The 17,509-nt window shown below is 40.9% G+C and overlaps 1 protein-coding gene across 5 annotated transcripts in view; it reads left to right on the top strand.

The window, feature by feature from the left end:
• PLEKHA6 (pleckstrin homology domain containing A6) overlaps nt 1-17,509 on the top strand; it is a 1,624,617-nt gene that overhangs the window by 1,286,400 nt on the left and 320,708 nt on the right. For all 5 annotated transcript variants that reach the window (XM_073615840.1, XM_073615839.1, XM_073615838.1 and 2 more), the window contains one exon: nt 12,645-12,778. In XM_073615840.1, coding sequence (XP_073471941.1) covers nt 12,645-12,778 — 134 coding nt within the window. The remainder of the gene's footprint in view (nt 1-12,644; nt 12,779-17,509) is intronic.

Here is a 17,509-nt window from a genome sequence, read left to right on the forward strand (position 1 = left end):
ATTAACAAATATTTACTGTACTAATATTAATGATGTTAACTGGATGTTATAATTGTCTAAAATAATTTTGGCCTCAAAATTGTGTATACATATCAATTGACAGGAGTGGCTAAATATGTTTGGCACCTGCTATAAAAAATTAGGGTGTCTGATTAGACTCTTTTATTAAAGAGATGTATTCACATTGAATTTGCTAGTCATGAGAAGCAAATTGTGTGTCATTGATGAACCCCAAATAAATAAATAAAACTATGTCCTTTTTTTATACACAGGATGAGTCCATCCAGGAGGAATGTGTGGAAAGTGGCAGGCACGAGGAGACCGGGCCCATGGACAGCCTGGAGGAGGGTGGATTCTCCATCATCCTGGAGGAGGCTGGGCCCAGTGTCAGGCAGGAGGTGGCTGGTCCCAGTGAGGTGGCTGGTCCCAGTGAGGTGGCTGGGCCAAGTGAGGTGGCTGGGCCCAGTAGGAGCATGACCCAATCACAAGTGCTTCCCCTCCACCTTCCCAAAAAAAGGGCCAGGAAGGGGACGGTCACACAGGAGGCATCCCTGTGCCTCATGCAAGAGGCCACCCGTTTTTTGAGAAGCCCCCCCGAAGCAGAAGAGTCCTATGGCTGCTACTTAGCCAGCAGGCTTCTTCAAATGGATTGGGAGCAGCGTCTCATTTGCGAGCGCCTATTTGGGGAAACTATCCAGAAGGGGCTGCAGGGCACGCTAACCCGAAACACACAACTACATGAGGCAGCCCCTCCTCCTCCTCCTCCTCCTCCTCCTCCTGCCACAACTGAAACACCACAGCCTCCAAAGAAGGCTACAGGGAAGGCTGCAGGGAAGAGAAGAAAGTGATGACCTGGGTTCAGTCTAGTCTGACAGAAGACGCAGGCTGTTGTAGGACCACAGTCTGGGGACATCTAGATCATCTGCTGGTGCTGTTGATCTCTGGGATTCTTGGACCAGATTGTGCTCCCTCTTATATGGACTCCTCAAGATCCCAATTTTCTTGTACACCGACTTTTTCCAGCGTTGACTTCCTCTTTATTTTATTTTGACCATGAACAAATGGATCTTTTTTGAGTTTAGCAAAAGACTTTATGTGTTTTCTTTTAAATCATTGATTTTACACACAATGTTAAATTAACAAGGGACAACAATCTCATTGAGTTTGAAAAAACACACCAAAAATACATTACTAATGTTAATAATGTTCAAGTGGTAAGTCTTGAAAATAAAAAAATCTACATAACCAAAAACGGTGCTTTGGGTTAACTTTATCTAAAAACTAAAAAATAAGCACTAGAAAAACAAAACTAGAATAATGGGTTCTTTGTGGTAACTTTACAAACCTAAAAAAAATAAATAAATAAAAGGTAAAAAGTATTATTAGTATGGAAACATTGTTTTTAAAAAGCATACTATATCATTCATGAGATCAAAAAGAGAAAAAGAATCCAGAAATCAGTTTGGGAGAACTCTGAATATGAACAGCAAAACACCTTCGTTCTTTAGAGCATTCGTAAAGAAGAAATAAAATGCGCTGCATTCAACGATCACAGATTTTGCAGCGTGATGAATGTGCTACCTACAATACGAACACTAGTTTTACTAGACCGAGTGCTTCCGTTTAGTTTTTGCTTATGAGCATGCGTCGTTTTTTTGTCCGTAGGACTAGCATACAGACGAGCGGACTTCGGGGTCCGTCGTAGTTACGACGTAAAGATTTGAAGCATGTTTCAAATCTAAAGTCCGTCGGATTTGAGGCTAAAAAAGTACGTTGAAAGTTCGGAGAAGCCCACACACGATCGGATTACCAGCCAGCTTTAGTCCGTCAGCGTCCGTTGGACTTTTGTAGCTGAAAAGTCCGACCGTGTGTACGCGGCATTAGGGTCAGTTAATTCAAAACGTAAATTTTCTTTTTGAGTGGATACATTTATATCAAATCCTCTACTAATTTTATTTTTTTTTCCCGTTCAAAATTTTTATTTTGAATTATCAAATAATAACAAATTCAATATGTGCAATAGTGATGGTATTTGCGCTGTGAAAAAAATAAATAAATAAAATGTAGGAGGGGCTAAAAATAGGATGTGCTGGTGGAGACTAAACAATATGTGATAAAAGCAAACAAGTGCATGTGTATCAAATCAAATTATATAAAATAATACCTGGTGCAGTAGGATAATCTAAAAAATATATATATATGACTTAAACACGTGTGAACAGAGACAATGTATAGCAAACATGTGTCATGGGATTAAATAATCGCTTATAAGAAAAATAAGTCTAAAAAAAACTGTCAAAGTATATGAAAAAATGACAAAAAAGTTCATATGGTAAAACAGTCCATATAAGGTGAAAATAGATCAATCCTACCACCAGGAAAACACTTGTGTACCAAATGGAGTCTTCAGTGATCACACGCCTGTGTCTGCAAGCAGCTCACCTTACTGCTGTAAGGTGTACAGCATAGACTGGTCACAGATCACAGATAAGGCTGTCTCCACCAGCACATCCTATTTTTAGCCCCTCCCACATTTTATTTATTTATTTTTTCACAGCGCAAATACCATCACTATTTCACTTTTTATCTATTTTCTGTTTGGATCAGAATTATAGTTTTTTTGCAGCAGTGTTCCTTAGTGCAGACCCTTTGACAGCGCGGGAGTCATCTATATATATATTTTAACAAATACAATATATCTAACACATTTTTCAGAATATTATTCTATATTACAGAAAATACAGGTAGATATATTACTCTATGTTTATGGCTGGTAGAGAAGGATTCTTTTTGAGAGAGTCCTTTACTTTCAAGGTGTTAAACTTTCCATGTAATAATAAAATATTAGATTGTCATACGTAGATATATTGTTTTCCAGTTGAAAGTCTTAATAAGTTGGAGTTAACATGGACATATTTAATTTAATGTTTTGTATCTATCTATAATATAAACCCCTCTACTAATTTTTATCACATCATTCCCATGTCCCTGATTTCCCAACTAGGAGCATCAAAATAGCTTTTGAGAAGGGGCTTTACACTCTCCTACATATTCTCTATGTATGATGTAAGAAAGAGAATATGGCAGGAATAGAATGACACTTCCATTGCTTTCTTTCAAAATTGCTATGCTGTTGGCACTGTTAGAGACCCCCCAAAAAATAATTGAATGATTCAACCTGTATTTATCTATACAAAAATTACACCTAAAGTGCATTACATTTTGAATGCAGTGACTCTTTCCATTGTAGTACGATTGATAATGACACCAATCATGATGATGAACAGTAGGGTTGCACCGATACCGGTATCAGTATCTGTACCGATACTAAGCATTTACACGAGTATCGGTACTTGTGCAAATGCACCGATACCTGAAACCGATATTTTCAGGATTGGTTCTTTGAGCTGTCAGTGGGTCTCCCCCACTGACAGCTGAAATGTAAAAAAAAAGGCAATTATCGGTTGTTAAGAACTGGGGCCGCCACGTCCTTAACAACCGATGACTCATTCAGCTGTCGGTGGGATTCTCCTGTTGACAGCTGAAGTGTTAAAGAAGTCCAGTAATTGGAGCTCTCAAAGAAAAAAATAAATAAATCAACAACATTGCTTAGCTGAAACACTAAAATAAAAAGAAACATTGTTTCTTGTTGTATCGTTCTGTTTCTTCATCTACAGATCAAAGGGATGAACTTCGATCTGCAGATGAAGTCTGTTTAAAGCAACCTGTCAAGTAAAAAAAATGTTAAATGTTTAAATGTTCCTTTGTTTAACCCCTTATTAACCCTTGCTTTACTCTAATCAACCCTAATTAACTCCCTATTCTCCTCCATTTAATTATTATTTCCTGCTTTGTTTTTTGTTTTTTTGTTTACTTCTATTTTATAAACGCTTAACAATAATAGTTTTTTTTTGTTTGCTTTGTTCGTTAATATTTTTACACCTTTAACATATATTTACACATTTCACATTGAAAAAGCGCAAAATTAAAAAAAAATCTATTTATTTTATTTGTAAATAACTTTTCAATGCTTTGTACCATTACTGACAGCTGAAGTGAAAACAAAACAGGTAGGTAGGTATTGGTATTGGCGAGTACAAAAAAAATAAAAAGTATCTGTACTGGTATCAGTGCATCCCTAATAAACAGGGTTTTTTTTCCACTAGCGCAGAGGCGGCCAGCACACCGAAGCACCAATCCAAAGCACACTGACACAAGAAAGTGGCCTAGGGGAATATTGTTTTAGTGAATTATTGCTGATAAATTGAACAGTGGGAAAGGGTGCAGGGTATGGGATACTCCAGACTCATGCTGCTGTTTTTGGCATCAGACTTTTTTTTATCTGCCTCTAAACTCCCCTGCATGTTATCCTATGTGTTTATGCACACATAGGCTTTTATCAGCGTTTTTTGCCAGGAGAGTTTAGTGCCAGAAAAAAAATCCCTCTGCCAGCGCATTATGGAGCAGCAGCGTTTTGAAAGAAAAAACGCTGAGCTCCTAAACTCTTCTAAACTTTCCTAAAGAAAATACTAAACTCACTGGACACCGATGTTTAGCAGATGTTTTTTTTTAAGCGGACTGGCGTCTTTGTCAACCAGTAAATAGCTGGTTGTTAAGGAGCAGGCCAGGAAGTACAATTTTTTGGCATTCATATGGGGGGGGATCTGAGGGCTTATCTTGTTAAAGGGGGCTTCCAAATTCCGATAAGCCCATCGCTTGCAGACCCACACACCCACCAGCCAGGGTTGTGGGGAGGAGGCCCTTGTCCCCATCAACATGGGGACAAGGTGTTTGGGGGGGGCACCCCAAATCACCCCCCATGTTGAGGGTATGTGGCCTGGTATGGTTCAGGAAGGGGGTGCTTGCTTGTCCCCCCCTTTTTCCTGGCCTGCCAGGCTGCGTGCTCAGATAAGTGTCCGGTATGGATTTTGGGGGAGACCCCATGCCATTTTTTTTTTTTTACATTTTGGCATGGGGGTTCCCCTCAAAATCCATACCAGATCTAAGGGCCTGGTATGGATTGGTATGCATTTTATTTTTTTTATATTTTGGCATGGGTTTTTTTTATTTTTTTGCTGGCAATGGTTTTTTTTTTTTTTTTACCACTGACAGCTGATGACTCATCCATTGTTAAGGATGCGGTGGCCGGCTTCCTGGCCCACTCCTTAACCAGCTATTTACTGGTTGTTAAGGAAGCCAGTGTCCCCACTCCTTAATACTGCAGCTACTAAATGTAGCTTACACACTAGTCTAAACACTGCTAAATGCTGGCAAAAAAAATATGCTAAAACATAAGCATTTTTTGTCTGGTGTTTTTTAAAGCAGTTTTTAGCTTTCTAGTGTGCATGAAGCCTAAAGCCTCGTACACACGGTACGATTATTGGCCAACCGAGCGTCTTATTTTAGTCAAAAGGGTGTGTGCCAGGATCTTGTCTTGCAGACTAACGGTACACAATTGTCGTGCAACAAACACGAATGTAGTGACGTATTACGAGGAATTTCAGCTCTTGAGCGCCACCCTTTGGGCCCCTTCTGCTAATTTCGTGTTTGGTGAGCATTGATTCCAAGCATGCGTGTTTGTACTTTCGACTTTTGTGTGATGGATTTTTGTACTGACCGTACGAAAATCTGATGTTAAACCGTTGTCCGACAAAAAATTACTAGCCTGTCATCCAACATTTTTTGGCCGAAAGTTGAACAACAATTGCCAAAAGGAGAGTACTAAGGGTAAGATTTTAGGACAACAGTCTGTCAACATACAATCCCCTGTCAACAATCGTACCGTCTATACGAGGCTTAAGACTCAAAAGCAAGAGGACACTCTTCTCTGAAGTAAGCTTCTCTGAGACAATATCTCTGCTGAGCTTCATTATACGGTTGGTTCCCCTTGAGAGATTAGGGGAAGGCCAGAAACAGCAGGGACCCTATTCGAGCAGTCTGCCTGAAAGAGCTACACTGGCATGGATATCCCTATAGTACTAGTACACAGCCACCAGGATTTTGTATCTCAGTATTTACAAGGCCATAGAGCAGCTGCACTCTCTTAAAGCAGGTGCCTTTTAGTGAGATTGTTCAGACCAGATCTGTCGGGCGATTTCTCAAGGTGTCAGAGATGATTCAGGTGTAGCTCCCCCAGCTCTGCTACAGCTTTGAAATTGAAAGCTCATACAGAGGTACAGGCAAGAAAGCTAAAAGAAATACCTACAGAAGCCTGATATTGTATCTGCAGTGTTTTTCAGGTACCTACAGGGAAAAATAATAAAGGCATTTTATTATTATTTATTATTATTATACAGGATTTATATAGCGCCAACAGTTTACGCAGCGCTTTACAACATTAGGGCAGACAGTACAAGTACAATACAATTCAATACAGGAGGAATCAGAGGGCCCTGCTCGTTAGACCTTACAATCTAGGAGGGAGGGTCAAGTTATACAAAAGGGTAATAGCTGTGGGGGATGAGCTAATGGAGAAAATAGTGCAGTTGTTAGATGGAGGCAGGATAGGCTTCTCTGAAGAGTGAGGTTTTCAGGGATCGGCTAAAAGTGGATACATTTGGAGACAGTCTGACAGATTGGGGTAGGGAATTCCAGAGGTTGGTCGAGGTTCGGGAGAAGTCCTGGAGGCGTATATGGGAGGAGGTGATGAGGGAGCTAGAGAGCAGGAGGTCTTGGGAGGAACGGAGAGGGCGATTAGGTTGGTATTTTGAGACTAGGCTAGTGATGTAGCTGGGGGCAGAGTTGTGGATGGCTTTGTAACTTATTGTTCGTATTTTGAATTTAATTTGTTGGGCGAGTGGCAGCCAATGGAGGGATTGGCAGAGAGGGGTAGCAGACACTGAGCTGTTTGTAAGGTGGATGAGTCTGGCAGCAGCATTCAAGATGAACTGAAGGGGGGATAGTCTATTTAAAGGTAAGCCAATGAGGAGGGAGTTGCAGTAGTCGAGGCGAGAGATAACCAGGGAGTGAATCAGGAGCTTTGTGGTTTCATTGGTTAGAATGGGACGTAGTTTAGAGATGTTGCGGAGGTTGAAGCGGCAAGCTTTGGAAAGTGATTGGATGTGGGGCCAAAAGGAGAGTTCAGAATCCAGGATAACACCTAGCACCCTGACATGTGGGGATGTGTGGTTGGTTGTGCCATTGCTCTTGACAAACAAGTCGGGGAAGAGGCACGTGGGGGAGGAAATATTAAAAGGTCGGTTTTGGACAAGTTGAGTTTAAGGAAGTGGTGTGACATCCATACAGATATGTCGGTTAGTAAGTTAGTGATGCGTGAGGAGTCTGATGGAGTGAATTGAGGGGTGGAGAGAAAGATTTGTGTGTCGTCAGCGTAGAAATGATATTGAAAGCTGTGAGAGGCTATCAGCTGACCGAGGGAAGAGGTGTAGATTGAAAATAAAAAAGGTCCAAGAACAGAACCTTGGGGGAGCCCGACAGAGAAGGGAAGAGGAGTGGAGGAAGTAGAATTGTAAGTGACACCGAAGGTGCATTGGGATAGGTAGGATGAGAGCCACTAAAGAGCACAGTCACGGAGACTGAGGGAGTAAAGTTTTTTGAGGAGGAGGGGGTGGTCAACCGTGTCAAATGCAGCTGAAAGATCCAGAAGTAGGAGTACAGAATAGTGTCCGTTGGTTTTTGCAGTTAGTAGGTCATTTGTGAGTTTTAAAAGAGCAGTTTCTGTGGAGTGTTGAGGGCAAAATCCAGATTGAAGGGGATCAAGAAGGTTGTTTTTAATGAGGTGGTCACTCAGTTGGTTGTAATCCAGGCGTTCAAGGAGTTTAGAGGAAAAGGGGAGCAAGGAGATAGGGCGTAGGTTGTTAAGATTGGTAGGGTCCAAGGACGGCTTTTTAAGTATGGGGGTGACCAGTGCATGTTTTAGAGCATTGGGGAAGATGCCAGAGGTGAGGGAGATTTTTTTCAGCTTTTTTTTTCATTTTTTTTTCAGCAAAAATATGTGCATTCATTTATTTTTTTCCTGAAAGGAGAACGTATCCTTTAGGCTGGGTTCACACTGCAGCACGCTCCGGCTCACAACAGGGGTCCGCTGCATCCCCATTCACTGTTTCAGGTCCATTTTCAGCCTGAAATGTTGTCTGAATTCGGACCTGAAATGAACCAAAAGACATAGAGAGCTGGTCACAATCTCCTGCTATGCGAATTGGATGCGGAAACCGCATTCAATTCGCAACAGTGTGAACCCAGCCTAAAATACACTTTAAAGTATATATTTATCCTAAATTTAAAAAAAATGTTTTTGCCTAAAGTGGGAGAGAATTAGGCTTTGTGCAAAGTTTTTATTGGATGTCTGTATTGCCATTGGGGAGATCCAACCCTCTATTTGTATTGGTAACCTTTGTCATTTACAAAGAGAGTAGTGGGAATTCAAGATATTAGAATTGTCCCCAGGACAAGAGGTAAGGGGGAAATATTTCAATGGGAATATGTCTCTTGACCCAGAGACAGCTGTCTAAAAGTGTAATTTCTTCATACTGGGAGATCTCCTCCAACTTCCTGTGGCGTCTCTGGGACAGGAAGTGAAGGAAAGTTTCCCCAATAGTGTATAGACAGCAACATATAAACTAGCAGGGGTTTACCCCTTCTCTACTCTATTGAAAGAAATGTGGGCTATACATATGCATTAAGATTGATAGTAATAGCAATACAATTGCTATTCCTGTGTGTCATTGTTGACTCTTAGTTTGGCTCACTTTCACTTATTTTATTTGGCTTATATTATGAAATAATAATATAATAAGGGGGGTTTGGGGACTTTAAATGAGGCCCATGATATTCCATAGTCATACGCCTCCATCCCTGAATCTGAAATTTAAAAGGAAAAGGTTTGGGACTTTAGATGAAGCACGTGACACATAGCTGGTAAAGTGGTCAAATGCATGATGGCACATTTGTTCTTTTATATACATACAGATATGATGGCATATTATCATTATAATTCATATATATACACAGAGGTCATGAATAACACATTGCACTATAAAGTATAATTGTTGTGGGCTGGCTTGTAATCCATATCATAATTTTTATATATTAAAATCAATAATGATTGCAGAAAGTTACTAGTCAGCTCCAGATTCAGCGTGCAGTGTTGCAAATTGATCGCTGCCAGGGATGTGTCTGTCCTGGAGTGCGGTGTTGCAAATTGATCGCTGCCAGGGATGTGTCTGTCCCGCCGTGCGGTGTTGCAAATTGATCACTGCCAGGGATATGTCTGTCCCAGGAGCTGTGGCAGTGGCCCGTGAAAAACCAAGGTACACACGTACAGACCCCCAGAGGGTTATGAGTCGCCATATCATAGTAGTTATAAACGCAGGTGACAGCTCTAGTGAATTTCTGTAAAGAATACAGAATTGTGAATGAATATAATGTAGTAGGTGGTGCTGTGTGCTAAAATAACAAACATTTAAACATATGACTATTAATAGGATGAAAAGAAATGGAGAGCATGTGGAGAAAATAAGTGCAAGTAAACCACAACCCAAGTGGGGAATGAATATAGTATGTATATGTGTGTGTATATATATGTATATATATATATATATATATATATATATATATATATCACCCCCAGTTGGATTAGACAATCTTTTTTTCTTTCTATTCTGAGGACATTGCACATCACACCCGGAATATGTTGCTAACGTGAAATCACCAGGTAATTGGTCTGGGAGTCTCTCTTTTTCTATATGGGTTCCTTTAGTACCATGTCTTCCCTTAGCCCCCCGTTCACACCTATGCGAATTAGATGCGGCTTACACCGCTTCCAATTCGCAGGACATTTTAAAATACATTCATATGAATGCATCTGGTTCACATATGTGCGTTCCATTCGCACTGTGCATTGCACAAAAAACGCCTGCCTTTTCTGGGCATTGCGGTGCGAATTACAAGCCCATTATCTTCTATGGGAACGCATCTGATTCGCAGATGCATTGCGTTTTGAACATGGATTTTCTCCTTCTCCTCACTACACCTCCCCCTCTCCCTGCTCACTGATCCGCAGTTAAAACACAGATGAACTTCTGAACAACTGATTTTCATCTTCCCAGTGAAACCTGAGCTTCATTTCGCACCGCACATGTGTGAACCCAGGCTAAGTCTGTCAGTCCTCTGATGCCTATATTCATCCCACACTTGGCCTGTGGTTTACCACCACTTATTTTCCCCACACGTTCTCCATTTTTTTTCATCCTATTATTAGGCATACTGTAGGTTTTGTTATTTTAGCACACAGAACCACCTACTATAGTCATTCACAATTCAATATTCTTTACAGAAATTCACTAGAGTTGTCATCTGCGTTTATAATTACTATGACATGGAGACCCATAGCCCTCTGGAGGTTTGCACGTGTGTACCTTGGTTTTCCATGGGCCACTGCCATAACTCCTGGGACAGACAGATCCCTTGCAGCCCTCAATTTGCAACACTGCATGCTGAATATGGAACTGACTTGTAAGTAACTCGGGGATGGATATATCCCCCCCCCTTTTTCTTTTTTGAGTTAACCATCAATCTACATTGGTATCTTTATGTTTTTTGCAGATAGTGTGAATTCCATTAAACGCATGCGTCATGCATTATAATCATGCGTTTACAGCTTAGATTATTATGAACTTTCTGTAATCATTAATGATTTAAATATACAGTATATATAATTTATGATGTGGATTACAAGCCAGCCCCCAACAATTATAATTTATACTGCAATATGTTATTCATGACCTCTGTGTATGTGTGTGTATGTATATGTGTATATATATATATATATATATATATATTTATATATGAATTACGATAATATGATATCTACAGTATTTCACAAAAGTGAGTACACCCCTCACATTTTTGTAAATATTTTATTATATCTTTTCATGTGACAACACTGAAGAAATGACACTTTGCTACAATGTAAAGTAGTGAGTATAAAGCTTGTATAACAGTGTAAATTTGCTGTCCCCTCAAAATAACTCAACACACAGCCATTAATGCCTAAACCACTGGCAACTAAAGTGAGTACACCCCTAAGTGAAAATGTCCAAATTGGGTCCAAAGTATCAATATTTTGTGTGGCCACCATTATTTTCTAGCACTGCTTTAACCCTCTTGGGCATGGAGTTCACCAGAGCTTCACAGGTTGCCACTGGAGTCTTCTTCCACTCCTCCATGACAACATCATGGAGCTGGTGGATGTTAGAGACCTTGCGCTCCTCCACCTTCCATTTGAGGATACCCCACAGATTTTCAATAGGGTTTGTTCTGGAGACATGCTTGGCCAGTCCATCACCTTTACCTTTGCTTCTTTAGCAAGGCAGTGGTCGTCTTGGAGGTGTGTTTGGGGTCATTATCATGTTGAAATACTGCACTGCGGCCCAGTCTCCGAAGGGGGGGGGTCATGCTCTGCTTCAGTATGTCACAGTACATGTTGGCATTCATGGTTCTCTCAATGAACTGTAGCTCCCCAGTGCCGGCAGCACTCATGCAGCCTCAGACCATGACACCTCCCACCACTATGCTTGACTGTAGGCAAGACACACTTGTCTTTGTACTCCTCATCTGATTGCCGCCACACACGCTTGATACCATCTTAACCAAATAAGTTTATCTTGGTCTCATCAAACCACAGTAATCATCCAGTAGCCAATGCCCTTAGTCTGCTTGTCTTCAGCAAACTGTTTGCAGGCTTTGATGTGCATCATCTTTAGAAAAGGCTTCCTTCTGGGACAACAGCCATGCAGACCAATTTGATGCAGTGTGCAGCGTATGGTCTGAGCACTGACAGGCTGACCCCCCACCCTTTCAACCTCTGCAGCAATGCTGGCAGCACTCATACATCTATTTCCCAAAGACAATCTCTGGATATGACGCTGAGCATATGCACTCATCTTCTTTGGTTGACCATGGCGAAGCCTGTTCTGAGTAAAACCTGTCCTGTTAAACTGCTGTATGGTTTTGGCCACAGTGCTGCAACTCAGTTTCAGGGTCTTGGCAATCTTCTTATAGCCTAGGTCATCTTTATGTAGCGCAACAATTCTTTTTTTCAGATTCTCAGAGAGTTATTTGCCATGAGGTGCCAGGTTGAACTTCCAGTGACCAGTATGAGAGAGTGAGAGCGATAACATCAAATTTAACACACCTGCTCTCCATTCACACCTGAGACCTTGTAACAACGAGTCACAAGACACTGTGGAGGGAAAATAGCTAATTGGGCCCAATTTGGACATTTTCACTTAGGGTGTACTAACTTTTGTTGCCAGCGGTTTAGACATTAATGGCTGTGTGTTGAGTTATTTTGAGGGGACAGCAAATTTACACTGTTATACAAGCTGTAGACTCACTACTTTACATTGTAGCAAAGTGTCATTTCTTCAGTTTTGTCACATGAAAAGATATAATAAAATATTTACAAAAATGTGAGGGGTGTACTCACTCACTGTATATGTATATGATAGAATAAATGTGCCATCGCGCATTTGACCACATTACCAGGTATGTGTCACGTGCTTTATCTAAAGTCCCAAACCTTTTCCTTTTAAGTGTTAATAATATAATATAGGAGCTTCTATTAAATCTGCATGAGTTGCTCTGTATGTATCATCCTTTGTATGCCCATTTCTGTATCTCAGCTGTCCACTCCAAACAAGGTGCTAATTCCAGAGCGTTACCTTGACATGGAACCTGAGAGCCCTTTAAGCCCAGAGGAACTGCAAGAGAAGCAGAGGAAGGTGGAACGGATAAAAACGCTTATCGCAAAATCAAGGTTAGATACACATTAAATTTTAAAAAATAGATATAATATACACATACATGCATGCAAATTTTCCTAATTGTAGCATCGGTATCAAGTATTATCTCATTCATATCCAGAGGTAATTAAACTTTAATATAGACGATAAAACAATTTATTATAATTTTTGTACTAATATGATTTTATGCTTTTTTAGCACATGAGGTTTTTATTTGAAAATTTGTTTTTAAAAGTACCCTTAATATGTTTGTTATATTAAGCAAAGAATTGAACAAAAAGCAAATGTAGTTTTAGTTGTTTCATGTAATAACTAATGCAATTTCAAATATTTTCACAAAGTTTTGACTAAAAATATGCATAGGTTTCGATACTCACTTTCAATGCTGTATGGTTGATACAGGTTTATATTTTAGAAGATATTAAGTAACATACAACCAACTGAAAAGCTAGCCAAGTCCTGAAGGTGCCTAAAAACCCTTCTTCTTACACCAGTTTCCCAGCCAATTAATCAACTTCTTAAGAACAGGTACAATTTCTGAAATATGTGTTTTTCCCCTTTTTGGGGTGATAATGCAGGTCGTGACAGTGTTTAAGAGGGGTGGGCTGGACGGAGCATGTGCTGTGACATCACTGCACACTACTGCGTATGCTTGTGCACCATTTTCTGTCTCATTTACTTATACTTATTTGGTCAACGGTGCATGCAGTCCTCGATCCCTGACTGAGCTGACTTCTTATTACCGGAGCACAGCAAATAAAGGGGCACTTGCATTATTGGGGGGTGCTACCACCTTAGTGTTCACAAATAGGATGATACTCCTTCAAGCTAAGTGGTTGCTTCTCGCTGGGTTACAGGCCTATCATCCTCAGCAAGCCATGGCTTCACACAGGCAGAGAGGTGGGTAGAAGAACAATTGTCACTCCCAGAGTCCTTTATCAGGTAGAGTGGTCCCCTTGCAAAGTTTGCCCTGCAGTGGCTTCCCTATGGGTCAGATTGGTTCTAAATCCCTGCTTTTATCTGGTACCTCCACTGTTTTAGGGGCACAATCCTCTACTTCCTATGTGGCAAGGGGGGAATTCTCTGCAGCCATTTATGGACTGCGAAACCAGCTCTCATGGGTTTTCACTAGCCTGGAACACCTGTGATGCAAATATGGGCACTATCCCTTCTTTCGTCCCATTTTGCAGGTGGATGAGGCATTAGAGAGAGTTTTTCATCAGCAGGTGGAAGAAGTGGAAGCCACTGAGTTTTAAGAATTCTCTGTAGATGCGTATCCCCTAGAGGAATCTCAGGTCAAGGGTTGTCTCAGACCCAGAAGACCACAGTGGTTCCTGGCAGTTTTGGTTTGCACTAACCTTAAATAGTTACTACCAGAATTTTTTTTCCCTAATGTCTTTGGTTTTATGTCCTATCCGCTACCAGAAATTCCCAAGTATGTCCGATTGCCCCTCATTTGCAGGGTGTACTATATGCCGACTGTTTTCGCACAGTTTGCTCACCAGTACCCCATGAAGAAAAAATTCTACAAGAAATGAGGTTTGCCAACTGGTTACCCAGCCATTTCCTATTTAATAAGACCCTGATTGTCCCAGTGGGTAATGTCTAAGCCTTTAAGGACGCCATGTATAAGGAGTTGGAAGTCCCTTTTAAGCTTCCTTCTTCCTGCTGGGAGCGGCTCTCTGAATAACTTTCTGAGAGCCCTGAGCTTCCCAGGTGATGCCTTGGAGTACTCCTTAAGAGAGCTTTCAGGAGTGGTATTCTGACTCCAATTGTTGTGAAGTGATTTATCCCTTGTGAGACCTCTATGCCTGGCCCGTATAAGATATAATCACTGAGGACAATCCTCATCAGATAGTTTGAACTCACCATCCACAAAGGTGCTTTTATTCTGAACATCAGGTTACAGCAGATGACAGGATACAAACAGATGAATAGGTTGTGGTATTTATGCGGTCAAAAGATGATATTGTCTGTAGCTTACAATGCAGAATACATGTGCCCTGCTACATGTGGCTTGTAGCTGCATCCATGACACAGGAAGTACAATAACAGGAAGAAGGGTGGAGCATTACATACAAAGGAAGTGTGTCATAACATAAGGGAAAAAGAACAAAGGAAACAAGTGCATTACCACAAAAGGTCACTAGATGGCAGCATGTGAACTAAATATAAAATGTCCATAGAAAATGGTTAAGAACAATCTATATAAAGTCTATGGCCCATTGGGGCAGCACACTTCCCGTCTGGCATAAATGTCACTATATACATCAGAACAGTAGTTATGCAACTGAAAATAACAAACAGTGTAATTTGCTAGATGTCTTAAAGACCTGAAAGACATAAAAAGAACATGCATATAATGCAATAACCATAACTCTTAATTTAAGGCTTCAAGTTATATCAACTAAAGTTCAAGACACTTTCTTCTCGAAATCACAGGTAGGATCCAGAACCATAGCTTGGTCACATCGTAAGTACCCAGAAATTGACACATTGTCCTTTCTGGCTGCACTTTTTTATCTTTTGATGGCTTCATACTTTGTTATTTCAGAAATCCTATAGCATCCGCCCCTAAGGAAGTGTATTCACAGAAACGCGTCGGACACCATGGATGCAGCCACTTTGCTTCAATAGGATCCCACTCTGATCAACTTTTTGATGCATCATATATTTTTTATACTTACCCTTCACATCATGTTCTGTGCTTCCCGGTTTATGTTTAATCTCTATATGACATTTGTAACAGCTATTTATTGCTTAGATATCATGGTGACTGTCTTTTGTACACATGCATTATGTAGGCTATGTCATGTACGTATGCACACGTAACCCTTTACATGTGATATATACCAATATATTTTTTACATATAATCAAATTGAATATATTTTAATCCTACCCCAATCTGTCTCCTGCCTCATTCAAAGTCCCATTGCCTGCCCCCCCCCCCCCTTTTTTCTTGAACCCGGGATGGAGGCACAACCCTGTGCCTTACTCAAAGTCCCAAACTTTCCATTGTTACCATCATCACTAGGAATGCTCTTTACAATAAGTACCATGGGCCATTCGATTCTTTCAGCTTGCTGGTCCTTAAGCAGAACAAGATCTCCAACTTGTATGTTAGGGTTCAGCTGTTGCCATTTCCTGCGTCCTTGCAGAGTAGAAAGATACTCCATCTTCCAATGATTCCAGAAGCAGTTGGCGAGGTGTTGTACTCGCTTCCACTGGTCATAGCACAGATTTCCTGTTTTAAAGTTTTCAGGTGGAACAGAAACAGATCCAAGCTTCTGGGTAAGAAGAATAGCTGGGGTAAGGACAGTTGGGGTGTCTGGATCTTTGGACACTAGAACAAGTGGTCTTGAATTGATTATGGCAGAAGCCTCTGCTAGGAAGGTAGTTAAAATCTTGTGGGTAAGTCTTGCGGAATTAAAGTCCATAAACATAAAATCCAATATTTTACATGTGATGCCTATCATTCTCTCCCATGAGCCGCCCATGTGGGAAGAATGAGGAGGATTGAAAATCTATGTACAGCCCTTTTCAGCTAAAAAGTCTTGGATTGGCCTAGAGTTGAGCTGTAACTCTCAACAGGCTCCAACGAAATTAGTTCCACAGTCAGATCTCGGCGTCTTGACTGGTCCTCTGATGGCTAGGAATTGTCTTGGAGCATTGATGAAACTTGAGGCATCCATAGATTCCATTAATTCAATGTGTACTTCATGCAAGTGAACAGCACTGCCCATCATTTGCTATTTGCTTGGCCACCTCAAGTTCTGCAGGCTGTTACCATCCATGCCCAAAGACATCCAGACCAACATGAGTGAAAGGTGGGTCAGTAATTAATCTGTCAGCTGGCAAATCTGACATTTGCTGTTGCTGGTGTTTCCCTCCCAGTTTGCGGCACTATACACAGCTGTGCAGTGTAGCTGTGATCTGTCTTTTTGCTCCTATAATCCAAAGGCCTGCAGCTCTTATGGCACCCTCTGTGAAGTGTCTACCTTGGTGCTTAACCCCTCCATGGTAGTGCCGTATGAGCAAAGTGGCGATGTAATGGCAAGCAGGTAAAAAGAGAGGATTCTGTTCTTGCTCACTCAACTCAGCCTTGTTTAAACGTCCACCAACCCTTAACATACCATCATTGTCAATGAATGGATTCAGGTTGGCAATTGGGCTATTTTTTGCTATGTCCCTCTTGTCACGGATACATTTAATTTCTGAGCTAAAGAAACTCTGTTGTACACTGTGTATTATGATCAGTTCACCTTCAGCAATGTCCTTTGCAGATAGAAGCTTTTGGCACACGTGCCTTGACAGTGAGCATCTGTGGACTTTGTGAGGAAGCAATCTGCAATATGAACTAACCTTGCGGTGGTGCGTACAAGCCTTCTCCACTTGGTGAAACAATCAAAGCGTTGACAGCTCAAGATGAGTCTTTGTTCAGTTCTGGTGATGAGGGTTTTAACTTCAGGACGAATCTCTGGATCCTTGTCAGGTTCTAGAAGACTGAAGACATCAGACTGAAGTCATCAGCTGTGGTTTTTCTGAATGATCCAGCAGGAATTCAGGACCTGTTAACCAAGAAGAATTTGCAAAAACACTTGCAGACACTGGCCTGGTGGCATGATCTGCAGGGTTAATTTCAAATGGAACATAATGCCATTGTTCAGGTTTAGATGATTTCCTGATTATCTCTACATGGTTGCTGACATAGACATAGAAACTTTTAGTCTGATTGTATATGTAG

This window comes from Aquarana catesbeiana, linkage group LG02 (genome assembly GCF_042186555.1).
Source record: "Aquarana catesbeiana isolate 2022-GZ linkage group LG02, ASM4218655v1, whole genome shotgun sequence".
NCBI lineage: Eukaryota > Metazoa > Chordata > Amphibia > Anura > Ranidae > Aquarana > Aquarana catesbeiana.